At 47.7% G+C, this 16,479-nt stretch overlaps 1 protein-coding gene and 1 non-coding gene across 3 annotated transcripts in view; one reads left to right on the top strand and one right to left on the bottom strand.

The window, feature by feature from the left end:
* Window positions 1-16,479, top strand: part of LOC147684397 (uncharacterized) — a 118,100-nt gene that overhangs the window by 85,980 nt on the left and 15,641 nt on the right. For both annotated transcript variants that reach the window (XM_086940324.1, XM_086940325.1), the window contains 2 exons: window positions 39-195; window positions 5,931-6,023. In XM_086940324.1, coding sequence (XP_086796450.1) covers window positions 39-195; window positions 5,931-6,023 — 250 coding nt within the window. The remainder of the gene's footprint in view (window positions 1-38; window positions 196-5,930; window positions 6,024-16,479) is intronic.
* Window positions 11,576-11,711, bottom strand: LOC147684398 (U4 spliceosomal RNA). The gene has a single exon (XR_015300759.1). It is a non-coding gene; the product is annotated as a U4 spliceosomal RNA (small nuclear RNA).

Genomic DNA, 16,479 nt, shown 5'->3' with positions numbered 1-16,479 from the left:
ACGCAAGACCCTCCTGATTACACTTTCTGTTTCCGCAGGAGGCGCTCCCTCTGAATGTGAGAGAGCTCATGCGAACGCTTCAGATGATGGATCGGTCCAAGGAGAAACTACGCCCCCTGGCAAACAAGCTGAAGGAACTGAGGATGGACGTCGTGAAAGTGATGCGCGGCCAGCCGTCCCTCCTCCAGTATCTGGGTAAGCAACCGCGGAGGAACCGTATGCAGAGCGGTGGTACCCACAGTACGGCCCGGGGGGCGCTTGCGGCCCTCCTGACCTTTACATGCGCCCTACTGGTGAACAGCAGCACAAGCTGCAGTTTAGTTGCTGAGCACTAATATTCAGAATTTCTTTTAAATAAACGGCCAACCAGTTATTTGTGGTTAAATGAAGTAACCACGGTGGTGTCCTGCACACCGTAACTTTAGTTAACCTACAAATAAATGCTTGCCCGTTTATTTTAAATTTTTTAGACCGCCTTCCAGAATCCCTGACCCACCCAGACCCCCTCCCGCTGCCCTGCTGGCATCAGTGCGGCCCTCGATCACACCAAAGACTGTACTTTGTGGCCCCTGGGCAAATATTTGTGAGTACCCAGGGTGTAGAGCAATAGCTTACATGTAAACCAATCAGGTGCTAGCGGTCACTATAATATCAGGCCTTTAACCCTGGTAGGCACCAGGAACTCCCTTTGTGCACCTGTTACAGGTTTTTGTAATAACTATTTTCGTGTTTCACTCCATATTTTATATTGAAATTACCAACAGTGGAAAGGAGAGCTTCTAGTCTACTGTCAAAGAAGAGTTTATAGGTTTTTGTCGTTTTTAAGCACTAAATCATCAAGGCCGGACTGGCCGTCCCGGGCTTTGGGTATTTCCCAGGGAGGCTGGATGGGTAGGGTGGCAGTTTTTACTAGGGGTCGCTTTTGCAGCAGTGTTGCAATATGGGCATCCTGTCTCAAACACAGCAGGCCTGGCTAGCATTATCACTCCCTTCACTCTCTCGCTGCAGAGTCCCTCATATATCCAGCAGTTTTCAGGCAACAACAAAAGTGTCAAGGTTAATACCTCTGGTGATGAGTCTTCCTGCTCAAAAGAGATTAGCAGTTTTGACTCATCTAAAGTAAGGCAGAGGGTTACTATGCCTGCTGCAAAGAATGTGTGCCATGAAGATCACAGAACTGTATCTATTGTGCTTAGCTCAGTGGGTTACGGCTTTTGTCACAGAGATCCTTTTGTAGCTTGCATTTCATAGCTTCTAATTGTAATATAGCACAGTGAGCTGAGAACTACCATCAAAGCGCTCCCTTCAAACTGCATGGTACAAGTTTAAAAAGTATGTTTTTTCCCTGTATTTAATTATGCTAATGTTCCTAAAATTGGTTTGGGTAGAAATACATTTTTATTAGTAAATCCAACCCCAACTACTGTATTAGCATTTGAATCCTGAGTTTGTGCTACTCCCGACCAAACACGTAAAAAATGCCTACCTGTGGGGATGACATGTAAATCCTACACCTGGTATTCCCTTTTGTTTCATATAACATTTTCTATACACTGATTTACACATGTATGAGTAATTGTCTGTGTATGTGTGTGTGCTGTAAAGTGTTCCAACATCCTACACTGGTATGAGAGGTGCTGTGATACAAATAAAACACATGTGAGAGACGCGCCATGGAAAGCTCAATACAGCAGCACCGCGTGGACTTGGCACATGATGGGCTTCAGAGAGTCACAGAGGCAAAAAGAACCCTAGGGAAGACGCTTTTGTTTGCACCGTGAACAAACCATCAGTCAACGCACATTGTGCCAAGCAACGACCCAGCCTCATCGTTCTGCACTTGTACTACAACTCGATTGCAAGCTGCTCCAAGGGATGGCAAGTGTGATGCATGATTCTCCTGCAGGGAGTCATGAATCGGCATTAAAATGCGTTCTTGAGGTCTTGGTGATGCCTGCGGTACTCAGATCAGACAATCAGCACAGTAAGCAGTTTGGCTGATTACTCAGCACCTGAGATTGGAACCAGGTGTTTCCTTGCCTGATTGGTCACCTTTAGTACATTGACAGGAACTGCTGTGACAGTGGTCCCTTCTATTGCACAGAAATAACCGCTGGGTCAGTTTTCACGGCTGCTAGTCTGCCAGGGTGGTGGAGGTAATGTCCTCGACCACCCTGACCGGCTGTACTCTGCCCGCCAAACTCTAAATTGGGCGTAAGGTATTCCAGCCGCAGACCTAAATCATGGTCGTCTCGCCTTTGTCTATCCGCGAAGTTGGTGCTACAACAGCTTCTTATGCTTTGGGAGCCTGCACAGGTTTGTCTTCCGTCTGCTTCTTACATTGTCAGCTGGACAGCCACATTGGAATAGCTTGCAGAAGAAGCAACTGTGAGAGCAAATGCTTCAGGAGACCATTAACTTTGTATCTAAGAGTCAGATCTCACTGCTAAGTAGAAGAGACGTAGTGCTGGACGCGGTTCTCTGGCCACCAAACGCAGCAGTACCAAAGAGGAAGGCATGTCTTCTTGTAACGCAACAAGTTCTTGTACCCAGGGATGGCATGAACACACACCTGCACGGTGAGACAGCCTGCCAGACGATGCACACCACAAAAGAAGGTGCATATAATGCCCTCCACTGAAGACACATGAAAAACGGAATACTGGCTCACCAAGAGACAATAAACACAGTGGAAGATGTTGAAATGTAACCACCTTATGCGAAATGCATGAAGGCAGTTGAAAACCTCTTGTGGTTGAACCAGGAAACAAAACTGAAAGGAATCTATGGAAGGCTGCATTTAAAAGAGATTTAAAGCTACAGATGACTGGAGAACCAACTCTGATCACTGCTTGGATTGCATCTAGTGTAACAATATTAATACTAGGTCAACTTTAATTTATCCATCTAATGCTAAAAAGTGACCTAAGATACTGTGCAAAATGTGAAAAGGAAAGAATAATCTACACGAACAAATGTCCCTGTGTTTGGGATATATCGGTCTGACATCCCATAAAGTTTGACAACTTATTAAAACCTAAATCTTCTACCTAAAGCAAGAACGTGACATCGAGTTTTGCAAAGTATTTTATAAAATGAGGAGAAAATAATGCTACAGCTACAAAAGTCTATGAAAATGTTTCTGTTCCCTGAAGGGTATGACACATAAGAATATTATTGAAAAATGGAATAGATTCCCTTTTGTAGCAGATTAAAATAAAATGTCCTTAATGAATCTTTAAATTTTTCATCTGTTTTTGTCAATCGTTTTTTGCATGAATAGTATTGTGGGGTTTTAAATTGGCATGTTATTAATTATGTTGTGAAAAGGCTAACTATCTGTTTTGTCGAACTGATTTGTATGCACAATAAAATCACATGTATGTATCCCATCCTCTCCCATATGGAAGCGAAAATATCAACATATGGAAGGACTATGTGTTTTTACGGCAATAATCCCAGGTGATCTGCTACAAATAGAATCAATATACATTTATATTTATTCTTTATTATTCATCTGCTCATTCTCCAGATGAAACGACGCCATTGAGACTGACGCTTGTTTATAACTAGAAGTAAGTGGATTTTTGTGAATGCAATGCAACATTATAAAACAAAGAACAATTTATTAAATTTAACATTGAAAGTGAATTTGGAATAGAACCATTGCTCAAGGTGGAAGGTCTGTTTGCAAAGAGAGTGCTCCATAAAGCAGACAAAATTCTTGATACTGCCAAGGTCAGTAGGATTACTGAATTCCTGGCAGCCATGGCAGAACCTGAACTGTAGCATCAATAGAACAGCGAATACTAACTCGAACGAAGAGTCAGAAGCAACACCAGGGTCTAACTGAGTGGCCGTAAGAGAATTTGTAAAGACAATGGATTCTTTCTTAGTTTGCCATTTATAATCTGTCAGGGCTGACATGAGCTCTTGCTAACCTTTACTCTGAGAAATGATTCAGTCTTCCATCTTGGATGGGAATCTCCATAGGGCCTGATTATGCGTCAGTCTTTTTTCCCCGACCCGTGCATAAACCTCTGTTTAAGTAGTAACAATATGAGAGAGAGGGAAAAGGGACACCCTCAGTCCCCCGGGCAATCTCGATCAAACAACAAGAGAGTGTCAAAAAACAAAGGGAATTAGCACAAAATCAGAGATGAAAATCTTCCTGTAGGATTCGCATTGGAAATCACTAGGGATTTATTAGAAGCCCTCACTCACCACCCTGGGTGGTGACATGGTTCATCATCGGGCCCACCAGGAGAAGCCGAGTGCCTCCCTGGTGTGCTACAACGCCAGAATACTGCGGAGCTGGATTTTTGTGACAGTGATGTGAAAAAATACGTGATATTAAAATTGTCAAAGGACTGTACTCTAAATAAAAATGTATTCAATGGTCAGCCTGACAAGGTTAAAATATGTGTAGGGAAATGTGCCAATTAATGTATTGGTTATTTCCACTTAAAGTAGGGTCGACATGTTTCAGCCCTTATGTGTAAGGTTACTGGGCTTTCTTCAGGACCATGGGTTGTGTACCTCGGCGTTGTGGGTGTGCGCTAAGGTCCACCCTACCAGAGGACGTGAAAGTTAAAAATTTATGTGTAAAAAATTAGTGCAGTTTACTCACGGGTCGGAATTACGAGTTGAGTTTTATTTAACGCATCCAATCATGATCAAATGCTTTAAATACCTCAAGCTTCTTTAAATTTCTTTTGGTCAAACCTGTCAAAATTTAACAGGGGAAAACCATACAGTAATTACCTTATCAAGCGGAATTTGGCAAGTTAAACACCAAAATCTGCATGTTATTCCCCAGAAGCTCGTAATAGATGCTATTTACTGCACCTGATAAATAACGAACTCAGTGGTATTGTTAGTTAACACCTATACTATACCCATACGATAAATAGCACCTATACTTGTTATCAGACCCATAGACTCTCCTTGGTCTAACCACATTGCGGAATGATGCACTGGACAAGCAGAGAGAGCATTTTGTTTCACCGACAAAATATAACAGTGATTCAATATTCGGGTGCCTCTTTGGTGGGGCCCTACTTGAATGTTGATGGAACCACCCTCCAACCCGTTCTATGATTGTGGAATTAATAGCCTGCTTTAGAGCTTGCCGGACAGGTACTCCCAAGTCCCACAAACTTGATGGGTATCCCATCCGCCTTATCACAAGTGCATTTGTATGTATAGTTGTGATGGAGTACATATCTGCCAAACTCTAATCAGGACCTTATTCTGGGGTGCCCTCCCAGGTCATGAGGTTGGCCTGTTTGCGACCCCATTATGAATCGCTAAATGAAACAGATTGTGTGTCATACATTAGGAATAGCAATTTCCTAATTGCGATTCGCAGAATATCGCTAGTGTGATAATGACTTACTCTAATATGTCCTTTTATTTGTCTATTCATTGCCCTTTTTCTTTTCTTTTCCTTTCTTTTTTCTACCGTTTTCTTCATTTTTATTTCACTCTCCCTCTCAATATGAGAATGAAAAGGAATCATACATGAAAGTAATTGTTTATTGTACAATATTATCGTATTTTGACTCCTTTTCCTGTTTGTATCTGTTTTATCTGGTTCTGACAAATAAAATGTTTTTGAAAAAAAAGGAATAGCAATTTCCTAATTGCGATTCGCAGAATATCGCAACTAACTAATAACTTTCCTAAAATCTGTTCATAAGGCCCTAGGTTACAGCTGGATGGAAATGGTAAATATGCCTCTTTCAATAGGAAGTGCTAAATTTAGTTAATCCACAGTGGGATATCTTGCCATGAGGGTGGATTCTTCTGAGGACTTTCCATTACCACATAATTCTATATCAAGCTCTAAATGTCGCCTGTAAGCTGTAAAACCACAACATCTGAATAGGGTCCCAGCTCGATATTCACCTGGTGCCTGTCTGTTACAGGCCCGCGTCTGCCGGAAGTGCTCGCCATCAAAAATATGAAGCTTTCGGACCGGTACCCGTTCACAACAGCACTCAGCCTACAACATCCCACAGGTGAGAGGAAGCTTGCATGTCCAGTTCACCACTTACTAATGGTTTCTATTGGATCCAGTAGTCGCATTTCAGTTTTTAGGCATGCAATCAACTGCTGTGAAGAAGCTTACAGGTGATTCCAGTTGCAGCCTGGAACTGGTAATGGGTTCTTTATTAGAGTGCATTGGAAATTGCTGGTATTTTTTGTTTATTAGCAGAAGAACTACCGCCTGAGATTTACTCATTCACCAGAATACCAGTGGTAGCGGAAGTGATACAATGCACTGTTTGACCCCGACGGCATCACAGTGTTCACCCACAATCCCCAACCCTTCAGAAATCTCTAAGTTGTAACCACACAGACAACAGGAGGACACAGAGAGGAAACTACAGAAAGTGAAGATGGCTGTTGCAGTCCTTTCCACTTCCTGCTTCTGCCGATGCCTGCGACTAGCTAGGTAACAAAGGGCAAGCCACGGGTAACGGGTAACAAAGGGCAAGCCACGGGTAACGGATAACAAAGAGCAAGCCACGGTAACGGGTAACAAAGGGCAAGCCACGGGTAACAAAGGGCAAGCCACGGGTAACGGGTAACAAAGGGCAAGCCACGTGTAACGGGTAACAAAGGGCAAGCCACGGGTAACAAAGGGCAGGTCACGGGTAATGGGTAACAAAGGGCAAGCCACGGGTTGCAGCTGAAACTACTTGCTACCAATAGTTAACGCTTATGGGATGTAGTTTTATTTCACTCATTTCAGTAAAGCAGCCAATAGAAAAGTGTCTGTTACCATCAGCATAAGGCTGTTGAGAATCTCAAAGAGCGCAATAACAGTTTTACTTTAGTGTTATTGCCCATATACACGGGCAATAATAGCTATTAATTACCCTGCTTGCTTGTTATGGGCCGAGTCACAGGTGACGGTGCATATCAAGAGCCGTTATTCTCCTGCAAGTAAGGGCAAAAAGGCTATTTACATCCCACCGCCCCAACCCAAAATAGGGACCCCAGCCGGGGCTTCTGCTCACCTGAAATATAGAGTGTAAAAACCTGGTGGTGTGGCCTCCTGCTCTGAAGCACTCACTTCAGACACCACTGACCAGCCTCCTCCCTTTGTTTTGCTGATCAACCAAAGAAAAGAAGAAAATAACAAACAGGTTAGAATGGTTCTGCTTATGTCTCATCACTGCTATATGTCTAATACCGGTGTTTTTGAACTCTGTGTAAAAAACACATAGCACCCGGTTCAGCTACTTGCGTCCTTATAACGCTACTTTTGAGTGTCGCCTGAGGAAGAGGTCTGCACAACCTTGAAAACACCTTGGCGGTGTATTTTCAGTCAGTGGGATGAAAGGTTTCCAAATCTGGGGTGACTGGAATCTTAGACTGGACTAACTCAGCCGCACTCTCGCAGTCCATCCAAGTACAATGCATCAGGTGTTAGACTCACGCATTTCAGTGTGGTGCTCCGCATCACTGCACTGAAATGCATTGCCACGCATATGCATGTGTCTCTGCTGTCACTTAAGTGCTGCAAACTGAGTGTGTGGCAGCGCACCTCCCATGGCGTGTGCGTGCTGCTCCCGCAGGCTTGGGCGCTCGCAGCACAGTTGAGCTACGGCGCTGGCAGGCTCACTACATTGTATCTATTATTTCCTGCGGTGCCACATGGCTCTGAGAGTCACATAGCCGAGCCTGACGTCACAAGGTATTGCCCAATGGCTGCCAGAACGGGGAATTTGTGAGAAAGGCAGCAGGCTGCTCGTTTGCAGGCTGCAACACCTGCGCAATTTTTGGCGCTCAGCTTGCAGTGCTGCCTGCTGCTCACTCCGGGTCGCCCGCGCCGCTGTAATATAAGATCTTATTATGGCCGACAAATTCATTATTGCTGAGCCCAGGGCCAGGGAGAGAGTCGCCATGACTGACTGTAACCAGTTGCAACGGCTGCCAAGTCAGACGGGACGCAATGAAGACACCCGGCAGTCTGGACTAAAAGCAAGCGGCAAACCGAAATGATTGCAGAGGGGAGGTGGGGAGCTCCTGGCCTGAGCCTGCTGCCTTGCAGAGTCACCGACGCCTGTCACACTGTGTGTAGTGCTGCAAAACTCAAGGCCAGTAAGCAGTACTAGCCACTGCCACCCACCCGTGCGTGTCAGTGTGTTAATAATAATACAAATTATTTCCAATGTTGCCAAACAAGCTATTTCCATCGGATTCCCTTTCTTTTAAGCCTCATTACGAATGTACTAGAAAAAATACTTTCCTCAGACTCCTAGCACATAAGCATTTTTTTTGTAGGGACTCTGTCCAAATGCTGCTGGTCCTCTACATATTTTAGGTCGAGCCTAGAGCCAACGTACATGCGCTGCTCTGAAAGACTTGTTGTGGTGGAGTAGCGAATAGAAGCCCCGCCCACACTCTGACCATATTTGCCATTGGCTTGTGTCACTGTCTGTCCTAAATGCTGGCTTCTGTTTCGTAAATAGGCGTGAAAGTGCCTCTTTAGTAACGCCTCCTCTTCATTTGTCACCTCCCATGGCGACTGCCCCTTTATTTAGGTTGTTACACGGTACGTGTTATTTAGACTGTGAGCACTATTTTCTTTATTCAGTTTCTCTTACTGGAGGCACAACGTGCGTTGGTGCCTTCATTACCCCCTTCCCTCCTGTTGTCGTGCCTTGTTTACCATCCACCCTTCCTCCCGCTGTCTGTGCCTTCTCCCTTCCCGTCCCCCCGCCCTCCCTCTCTCCCGTTAGTCGTGATGCCTACCATTTGCAATAGGTCTCGCATTTACGCGAGTTTGAGCTATTGGCATTGTAAATGACGATGACTTTTATTTATGTTTTGGTTTTTAAAACATAAATAAAACGCATTTACTATTCCAATAGCTTAAACTTGCGTAAATGCGAGACCTATTGCTTTGCAAATGTTTGTTCGAAGATGACATGCTGTATGCATTGGCTGCATTGCGGCGCAGCTGATCATAAAGGGCTCTCAGAACAGTTGCCGCCCAGGTCGGTCCATGCCTTTGCCGCCCGCGACAGCCGCTCTGAAGAGCAGGGGGGGGGGGGGCAAGGTTGGATTGGGATTAAAAATCAGCCCGGTCACGCTAAAAAAAGTGGCCAACATTTGCATATTGCCTTTCCGCAAAACCCTGCTTCTGTGAAATTTTATTAAAAAAAGGGGGGGGGGAACATACACGGATTAATTTATAGTGGTGAAACACCTGGAAACAAGTGAGGCCACTTTTGCTCAGGTCCCCTGTCCCCGCTCAATATGCATATATTAATGGGCCGGCCCAGTGTGAGAAAGGGAGTGACACCCCTGCCGTTGATAAAAGGGAGGTAATGGACGCCCATCTACCTCCAGAAAGGCCACTCAGGCACCCACTGAAGGCATTGAACAATGCAGAAACCGCCCTAATGCCCCCCCCCAGCCTGCTAAAAAAAGCAGCCCACAGCTGGAATTCGGATACCGGGCCCTCTGGCATTGCCTGAGTGCCCGCATTACCAATCTGACACCGGGGGATGACGATGATTTTTTGGGTGTTTGCTGACACAAGTAAGAGCGGGGAGGAGTGTTGGGGAGGCCACCACCCCCAAAACTTGTGCCGCCTGGGGCGGAATGCAGCCCCTGCTCCCCCCTTGCTACTCCACTGGCTCAGAAACCTCCACTAAATGCCAGCACAGCAGGCGCTTTATTTACAGGTTAACTAAGATCGGTAATGCATTCGTTGTGAAGTACTGTCAGCAAATAGCGCCTCCTTCTGGACAGCTGCAACTGATTTATTAATGTATCAAAATATAATTAAGGGCATGCATGTTTGTCATCAGCTCTCCATGAAACTGATGTTACAGCATGAGAGGAAGTGTAGTGTTTCCATAGTATGCACAGGTATAGGTGGCAAACAGGTGCGTAAGCAGTGTGCTGTGCAGTGTTTGCTTATTTCCAATACTGGGCTGGGAATAGACTACACACTGCACAATAGGGCGTTTTGTGGGAGAAACAATCCCACTAAACCTATTTCGAAGTTCTTTGATGCACCCACTAGACAGCTAGTAGTCCAGTCCACTATTTTGTCAAGATTGGACTATGCTAGCTCTCTGCTTTTGGGTGTCAATCAAGCCGAGATCATGCGGATGCAGCGCATTCAAAATGCGGCTGCGAGAGCCTTGGTTGGTCTCCCACGGTTTTGTTCCATCACTGATACCATCCGGAGGCTGCATTGGCTCCCGATGGCCCAGCGGATCAAATTTAAAACACTATGGGGCAGATTTATGTTAACTGGCGCATCCCAGGGATGCGCCAGTTAATGTGCGCCACAGCTCCGCCACCCATGGTGCGCTGCATTTATAATGCGGCGCACCATGGGGCAAAAACGGCACAGATGCGTGACGCATCTGTGCCGTAAAGGTGGCGCATTGCTGGAGTTGCGATGCAGCTCCAGCAAGGCTCGGGGGTGCCCCATCTTCACAATGCTGCGTCAAGACCGACGCCTGCTTCAAGCAGGCGCAGGGTATTGACGCAGCATTGGCCTGAAAGTGACTGAGTGAAATCTTATAGATTTCACTCAGACACTTTTATGAGGTGTTCCTGCGCAGGAACGCCTCCTTATGGCGCAGGGCTTTACAACGTGACGCATCTCCTAGATGCGTCACGTTGTAAATAGGGCGCATTGTTTGTGCCGCTGTTGCGTCAAATAAAGTGACGCAATTGCGGCGCAAAGAGGCGCAAGGGCCTCATAAATCTGCCCCTATGTCTTTCCTTCAAAATTCTAAAACTTTCGACTCCTACACTACTCTGCAACCTTCTCAACCCATATGTTCCTACCCGTGTATTACGCTCAGCGGAACAACACTTGGTTAGTGTACCTCGGGTCAAACGCAGCCGAGCGGGTGGATGCTTCTTCCGTTTTGTGGCAGAAAAATTGTGGAATTCTTTACCTCCACATATGTGAGCACTGGAAAATCTGTTGGCCTTTAGGAAAGCCATCAAGACTCACCTTTTTTTCCCTAAACTAAGCATACTGGGCGTTCCATCTGTGTCAGTTGTGTATGTGCTGTTAGATTCGCCGGGACGCCCCTTCGCTGGGGCAGCTGAGCGTTATATAAGCTAATATAACATAACATAACTTTCGTTCGCCAAACTTTCATTTCAAGAGTTAAGGTCACGTGCATCATTTGTCAGTCATTGCATTTCAACCGGGCTCTTTCTCCCCTGCCATCTTCAAATGGTACCAGAGCCACAGTGCTGTGTCAAAGGTCACTATTGCGACGGGGGCTTGAAATTCAGTGAGGTAGGCGGGTGCCCCCCTGGCTGCCAGAGGTGCTGGTGAGTTTTGGGATGCTCTACGGTAAGAAGAGATCCGGGGAGCGAAAGAGTAAGAAATACAAAAAATATGAAAACTGATCATTAAAAAAATCCCCAAATTACTGCTAGTGAGTAGAAAACCTGCCAGAGAATATCTAATCGGAAATAGTAAATTACTAGACATATAAAATCTCCACTTAATCTCTAATCGGTGCTCATGTAACTAGATCAAAATCTTTTATTTTTATCACAGGATTATTCAGTTTCCTTGAAGACTATTAAAAATTGCAATGGCGACTATATTTCAAGTCGCCATGGCGGGGTATTGGGTAAAGTTTTCAATAAGCAATAATCGTGCCTCGGTTACCTCATAGGCTACGAAACTGCCACTGCGCAAAGTTAAATGTTGCACTGGGAATGACATTCCCCCTCGTCGCAGTAACTCATGTTAGAGAGAGCAAAAAAACATGTATCCGTGAGAGGAATTGGTATAGCACTGTTGACTTTTGCAAGTCAAAATAATGGAAGTAGTAGCGTTATATCTGCGGTTTCCATCTTCTCTCCGGCGCCAAACGTTTCTCTGAGGCGTGCAGAGGAGTCTGGGAAAATGCATGGTAAGTAGCTTGTTAGCCCGAGCACTACACTGGTTCTGGTGGTGGATGTTGGGGCTTGCTGCTGCTAGCCGGTGCATTGTAGAAATGGAAGCAGCAGCGTCGTCACAGGCACGCGTCTTTAACTATATACCAAAGGAGGCGTGGAAATAATTCAGCAAAATATAAATAATACTTAAAAATTTGCAAACATTCGTGACAAGAATTTTCAATTCTATTAAGGACACGGAGGCGAGGATTATGCTTTCTCGATTTCTTTACTACCAACAGCAGCCAATAGAAACGTAGTAAAGAAAAAAGCAAACTACAACTCCCATGAGCCCTTAGGCAACCATAGAGACTACATGCTATATAAACCACCATAGAGGACAACACTTCCTCTTTCTTTGTCCAGGAAATCATAAACAGTCAAAAGTCATTGAAGAAAGTACTGCCGACCATCCTGAAGGAAAGGACCGAAGGTAACTGCAAAGAAGGCCAACAGGAGACAGGCAACCATCCAAAAGTGAAGAGGCCACATCCGGAAACACCGCAGAGCCAATATCCAAAGGAGCGGAAAACACTGCAGGAGAGACCATGATGAAGAATCATTTCTGGTCCGAACCTGAAAGAAAAACAGAGCCGTAATACACAACTCCAAAACTTTGGAAAGGTAGCATCACATAGGGTGGGGAAAAAAACAATGCAAGAAACATTGCAGATCATGGCAAAGCAAAGATGCAATATAAACAATGCAGTAGAATACAAATGGGTGGGATAATCCTCGCCTCCGTGTCCTTAATAGAATTGAAAATTGCAAATTTCTAATTCTATGGCAGGACAGGAGGCTCAGATTATGCTTGTTCAAAGCTTGTCCACCACAACAGAGGCAATATCCACAATGGGCTTGAAATAATATGTCTTAAACACAGTATCAGAAGACCAATGTCTTGCAAACTTACACCAACATGGAAAGCCTTAGAGGCCATGGCACCCCTCGCGGAATGAGCTCCAAAAATGGAGACATCAATTCCTGCCTCCGACATAAGCCAGCGCACCCAACGAGCCAGAGTAGCTGGCGCCACAGGTTTAGGTTTAAAGCATTTTTTTATTAAGACAAAGAATACGGGGAAGGGGAACAGGAGGTCAGGGTTACATACAATACATTAGAAAAAAGAAGTGCAATATCAGGAGCGTAGTTAAGAAGCAGTTCGTAGTCCAGAGGAAGAGCATTGGCAGATGAGAGGACAAAAAGCAACCTGTATCCCTGTTCTGAGCATATCCAGCCCCCAAGTCGAAACAGAGGAAGCAAAGAGAATAACCCAAAAAGTCACAACCCAGCCCCTCCCGGAACCCCTGCCCCAAGAAAAAGGAAACAACTCCCCAACTCCCCCCAACCTTCCGTCCAATGGCCCACTACCAATACTGCCCGCCCCTAAGCCGCACCCCCGCCCCCCCCGGAACACGCCCCCACATTATCCTACTCTGCCGGAGTCACCGGCGGCGTCAGCCTCAGAAGTCTGAGGTACCTCGGGCAGGTGAGCTCCCTGAACTCGGTGGTTAGCAACGCGAGGAAGGGCTGCCACAGCTCATCAAATTGGTCAATCTTCCCCGCCACCGTGAGCGACAGTTTCTCCATCCCCAACACATGCCAGAGTCTATGTAGCCAACCCATAATGGAGGGGACAGTGGTGGTGCGCCAATGGATAAGGATATTCTGGACCGCAGACCCCAATGCGATTGCGATCTGCCTACCCCTGCGAGATTTCAGTGGATACATCAAATCATTAGGGAGGCCCAGCAAAACATACGCCGGGAAGCGCGGGAGCTCGATTTCAAAGTGTTTATCCACCTCGTCCAGAACCTCCTTCCAATAAGCGGCCAGCAAGGGACAATCCCAAAGAATATGTGAGAGGGTCCCCACCTGCCCGCAACCTCTCCAGCACCCCCTGTCAGTAAGCCTATGCATCTCACACAATCTCTCTGGGGTGTAGTACCAGTACGTGGACACCTTGGTAAACGTCTCAGTGAGGCCTGTATGGTACGCAGAATGTCGTGCCCGGTGTGCGATCTGGCCCCATTCCTTGTGGCTAAGTGTTCTGCCCAGTTCCCTGTGCCATCGTTCCCTCCCTGGGTTATAATAGTGGAACGGCGGGGGTTGTAAATGCTTGTAAAGATCAGTGATCAATTTGGCATCGGAGGTGCGGGTCACCAGCCACTGCTCATACGGTGTAATTTGACGGTCGGCGGTGTCCCGCACCTGGGGCTGGAGGGCCCAATGACGGACCTGCATGTAACGCAGCCGATCCAACTCCGTCAGGCCGAAGTCTTGCCGCAGCTGCTGAAAGGGAACCACGCCGTCAGGCCCGTAGACCTGGAAGAGCGCCCTGCAGCCCGCTGTTCTCCAATGGGAGAAAGCGCCGGGCTCCATCCCTGGGGAGAAGTCAGGATTACCCACTATGGGTGTAAACGGTGAGGGGAAGGAGGAAAGGCCCCGAGCCTCACAAACTGCATCCCACACCCTCAAGGGGACCCGCGTGACAAAAGAAGCGTATAGGTTGGGGGGACGATGAGCACGGCGTAAGAATGGGACCTCCTGCAGAGTGCGGCCAGCCACCGCCTGGTCCTGAAAAAGCCTGTGCTTGTCGGACTCCCACCTGCTCCATTCTACAAGGTATCGTAGCTGCGCCGCCTGAAAGTACTTACGGAGGTCCGGAATGCCGAGGCCTCCTGTTTCCGGGGCAAGCGTGGAGAGGACCCTCTTCATCCGCGGCTTGCGGCCTTGCCAAACAAAGCGGGAGATGTCGGCCTGCGTTTGCCGAATCCAGCCCACTGGAGGCTGGAGAGGGAGGGCACGAAAAAGATATAATATCTGGGGCAAGACCGTCATCTTAACCGCCGCGATCCGTCCTAGCCAGGACAGCAGGCCCTTACTCCAGCGGCCAAGCTCCTCCCTAATCTTCTTACTAAGAGAAGTGTAATTGGCCGCCACCATCTCCGGCAACGTGGGTGCCAATAGGATCCCTAGATATAGTACCAGGGACGAAGACCACTGCATGGGGAATAGTCGCTGAAGGTCCCTCCTAGTGTCCGCAGCCAAAGACACATCTAGAGCCACCGATTTGCTCATGTTCATTTTAAAGCCGGCCACCCGTGCAAAGGCATCCAGCTCCTGGATGCAGGCTGGTAAGGACCTCCTGGGGTCGTCCAGGGTCAGCAGGACATCGTCCGCATAGAGGCTGACAGTGTGAACGTACTGGCCCATCCTAATCCCAATAGCATCCAGGTTGTGGCGGATCCTTTGGGCGAGCGGCTCCATGTAGAGAGCGAACAAGAGCGGAGAGAGGGGACAGCCCTGCCTCGTGCCGCGCTCGATAGCGAAACCACGGGAGCTACACCCGTTGACTCGCACAGACGCCGAGGGATACTTATAGCAGTTGAAGATCATAGTGCGGAATTTATCACCAATTCCCAGTTTCCTGAGAACGAGTTCAAGATACGGCCAATGAACCCTATCAAAGGCCTTCTCCGCATCAACTGACAGCAACATCCGCTCCCCGGGGATCCGCGAGGCCTTCTCCAAAACGTGCGTCACCCTCTTGGTGTTGTCGACCGTCTGCCTGCCGGGCACAAAGCCAGCCTGGTCTGCCTCAACCAGACCGGGGAGGTGCAGGGCCAGCCTGGACGCCAAAATCCCCGTGTATAGCTTGAGGTCGACATTCAAGAGCGAGATAGGCCTATACGAGCCGCATAGAGCCCGGTCTTTTCCGGGTTTCGGGATCACCGATACCGTCGCCCTCAAGAGATCCGGTGGGATAGCTCCCGGGTCGGCGAAGGAATTAAACAGCCGAGTTAAGACAGGGGCCACAATCGGGCTAAAGGTCTTATAGAACAAGGACGTGTAGCCGTCCGGAGCCTTCCCGTGCTTTAGCCGAGCTATAGCGGAAATCACCTCCTCGACGTGAATATCCCGCTCCAGGTATTCCGCCTGAGCGGGGTCCAGTGCCGGAAGGGGCACCGACTCCAGATAGTCCTCGGCGACCGGTGGCGAGGAGGGCTCCGCAGCGTACAGCGTTTCGTAGAAGCTGCAGAAAGTTTCCGCCACCTCCGCGTCCCCGGAAACCGCCACTCCGTCTGTACTCACAAGTTCCTTCACGACGTTACGCTGTTGCGCGACCCGAAGCCGATGCGCCAGGAGCTTGCCGCACCTGTCCCCCCCAGTGTAGTAGGCATGTTTCAAGCGCAGGGCGGCGTATTCGGCTCTATCCAGGTCCAACGCCAACAGGAGCTTCCTAGCCGCTTTCAGCTGCCTCCAAACCCTCGGAGCACCCGTACGGCGGTGGACCTGCTCAAGCTCCCGGACCTGTACAGTCAGCTCATCCCTCTTCCGTTGCCGCTCTCTATTTTCCGCCGAGGAGATGGAGATGAACTCCCCCCGAAGAACCGCCTTCAAAGCAGCCCACTGTGTCGCTAGCGAAGTGTCGGCATTGCTATTGTGTGTCTGATAATCCCGTATGACCTCTTCTATACGTGTCACCACCGTCTTCTTGTGTAGAAGGGTGTCCCTAAGGCGCCACAT

The sequence above is a fragment of the Lissotriton vulgaris genome, chromosome 10, assembly GCF_964263255.1.
Source record: "Lissotriton vulgaris chromosome 10, aLisVul1.2, whole genome shotgun sequence".
Taxonomy (NCBI): domain Eukaryota; kingdom Metazoa; phylum Chordata; class Amphibia; order Caudata; family Salamandridae; genus Lissotriton; species Lissotriton vulgaris.
This window is presented reverse-complemented; position numbering and strand designations above follow the sequence as displayed.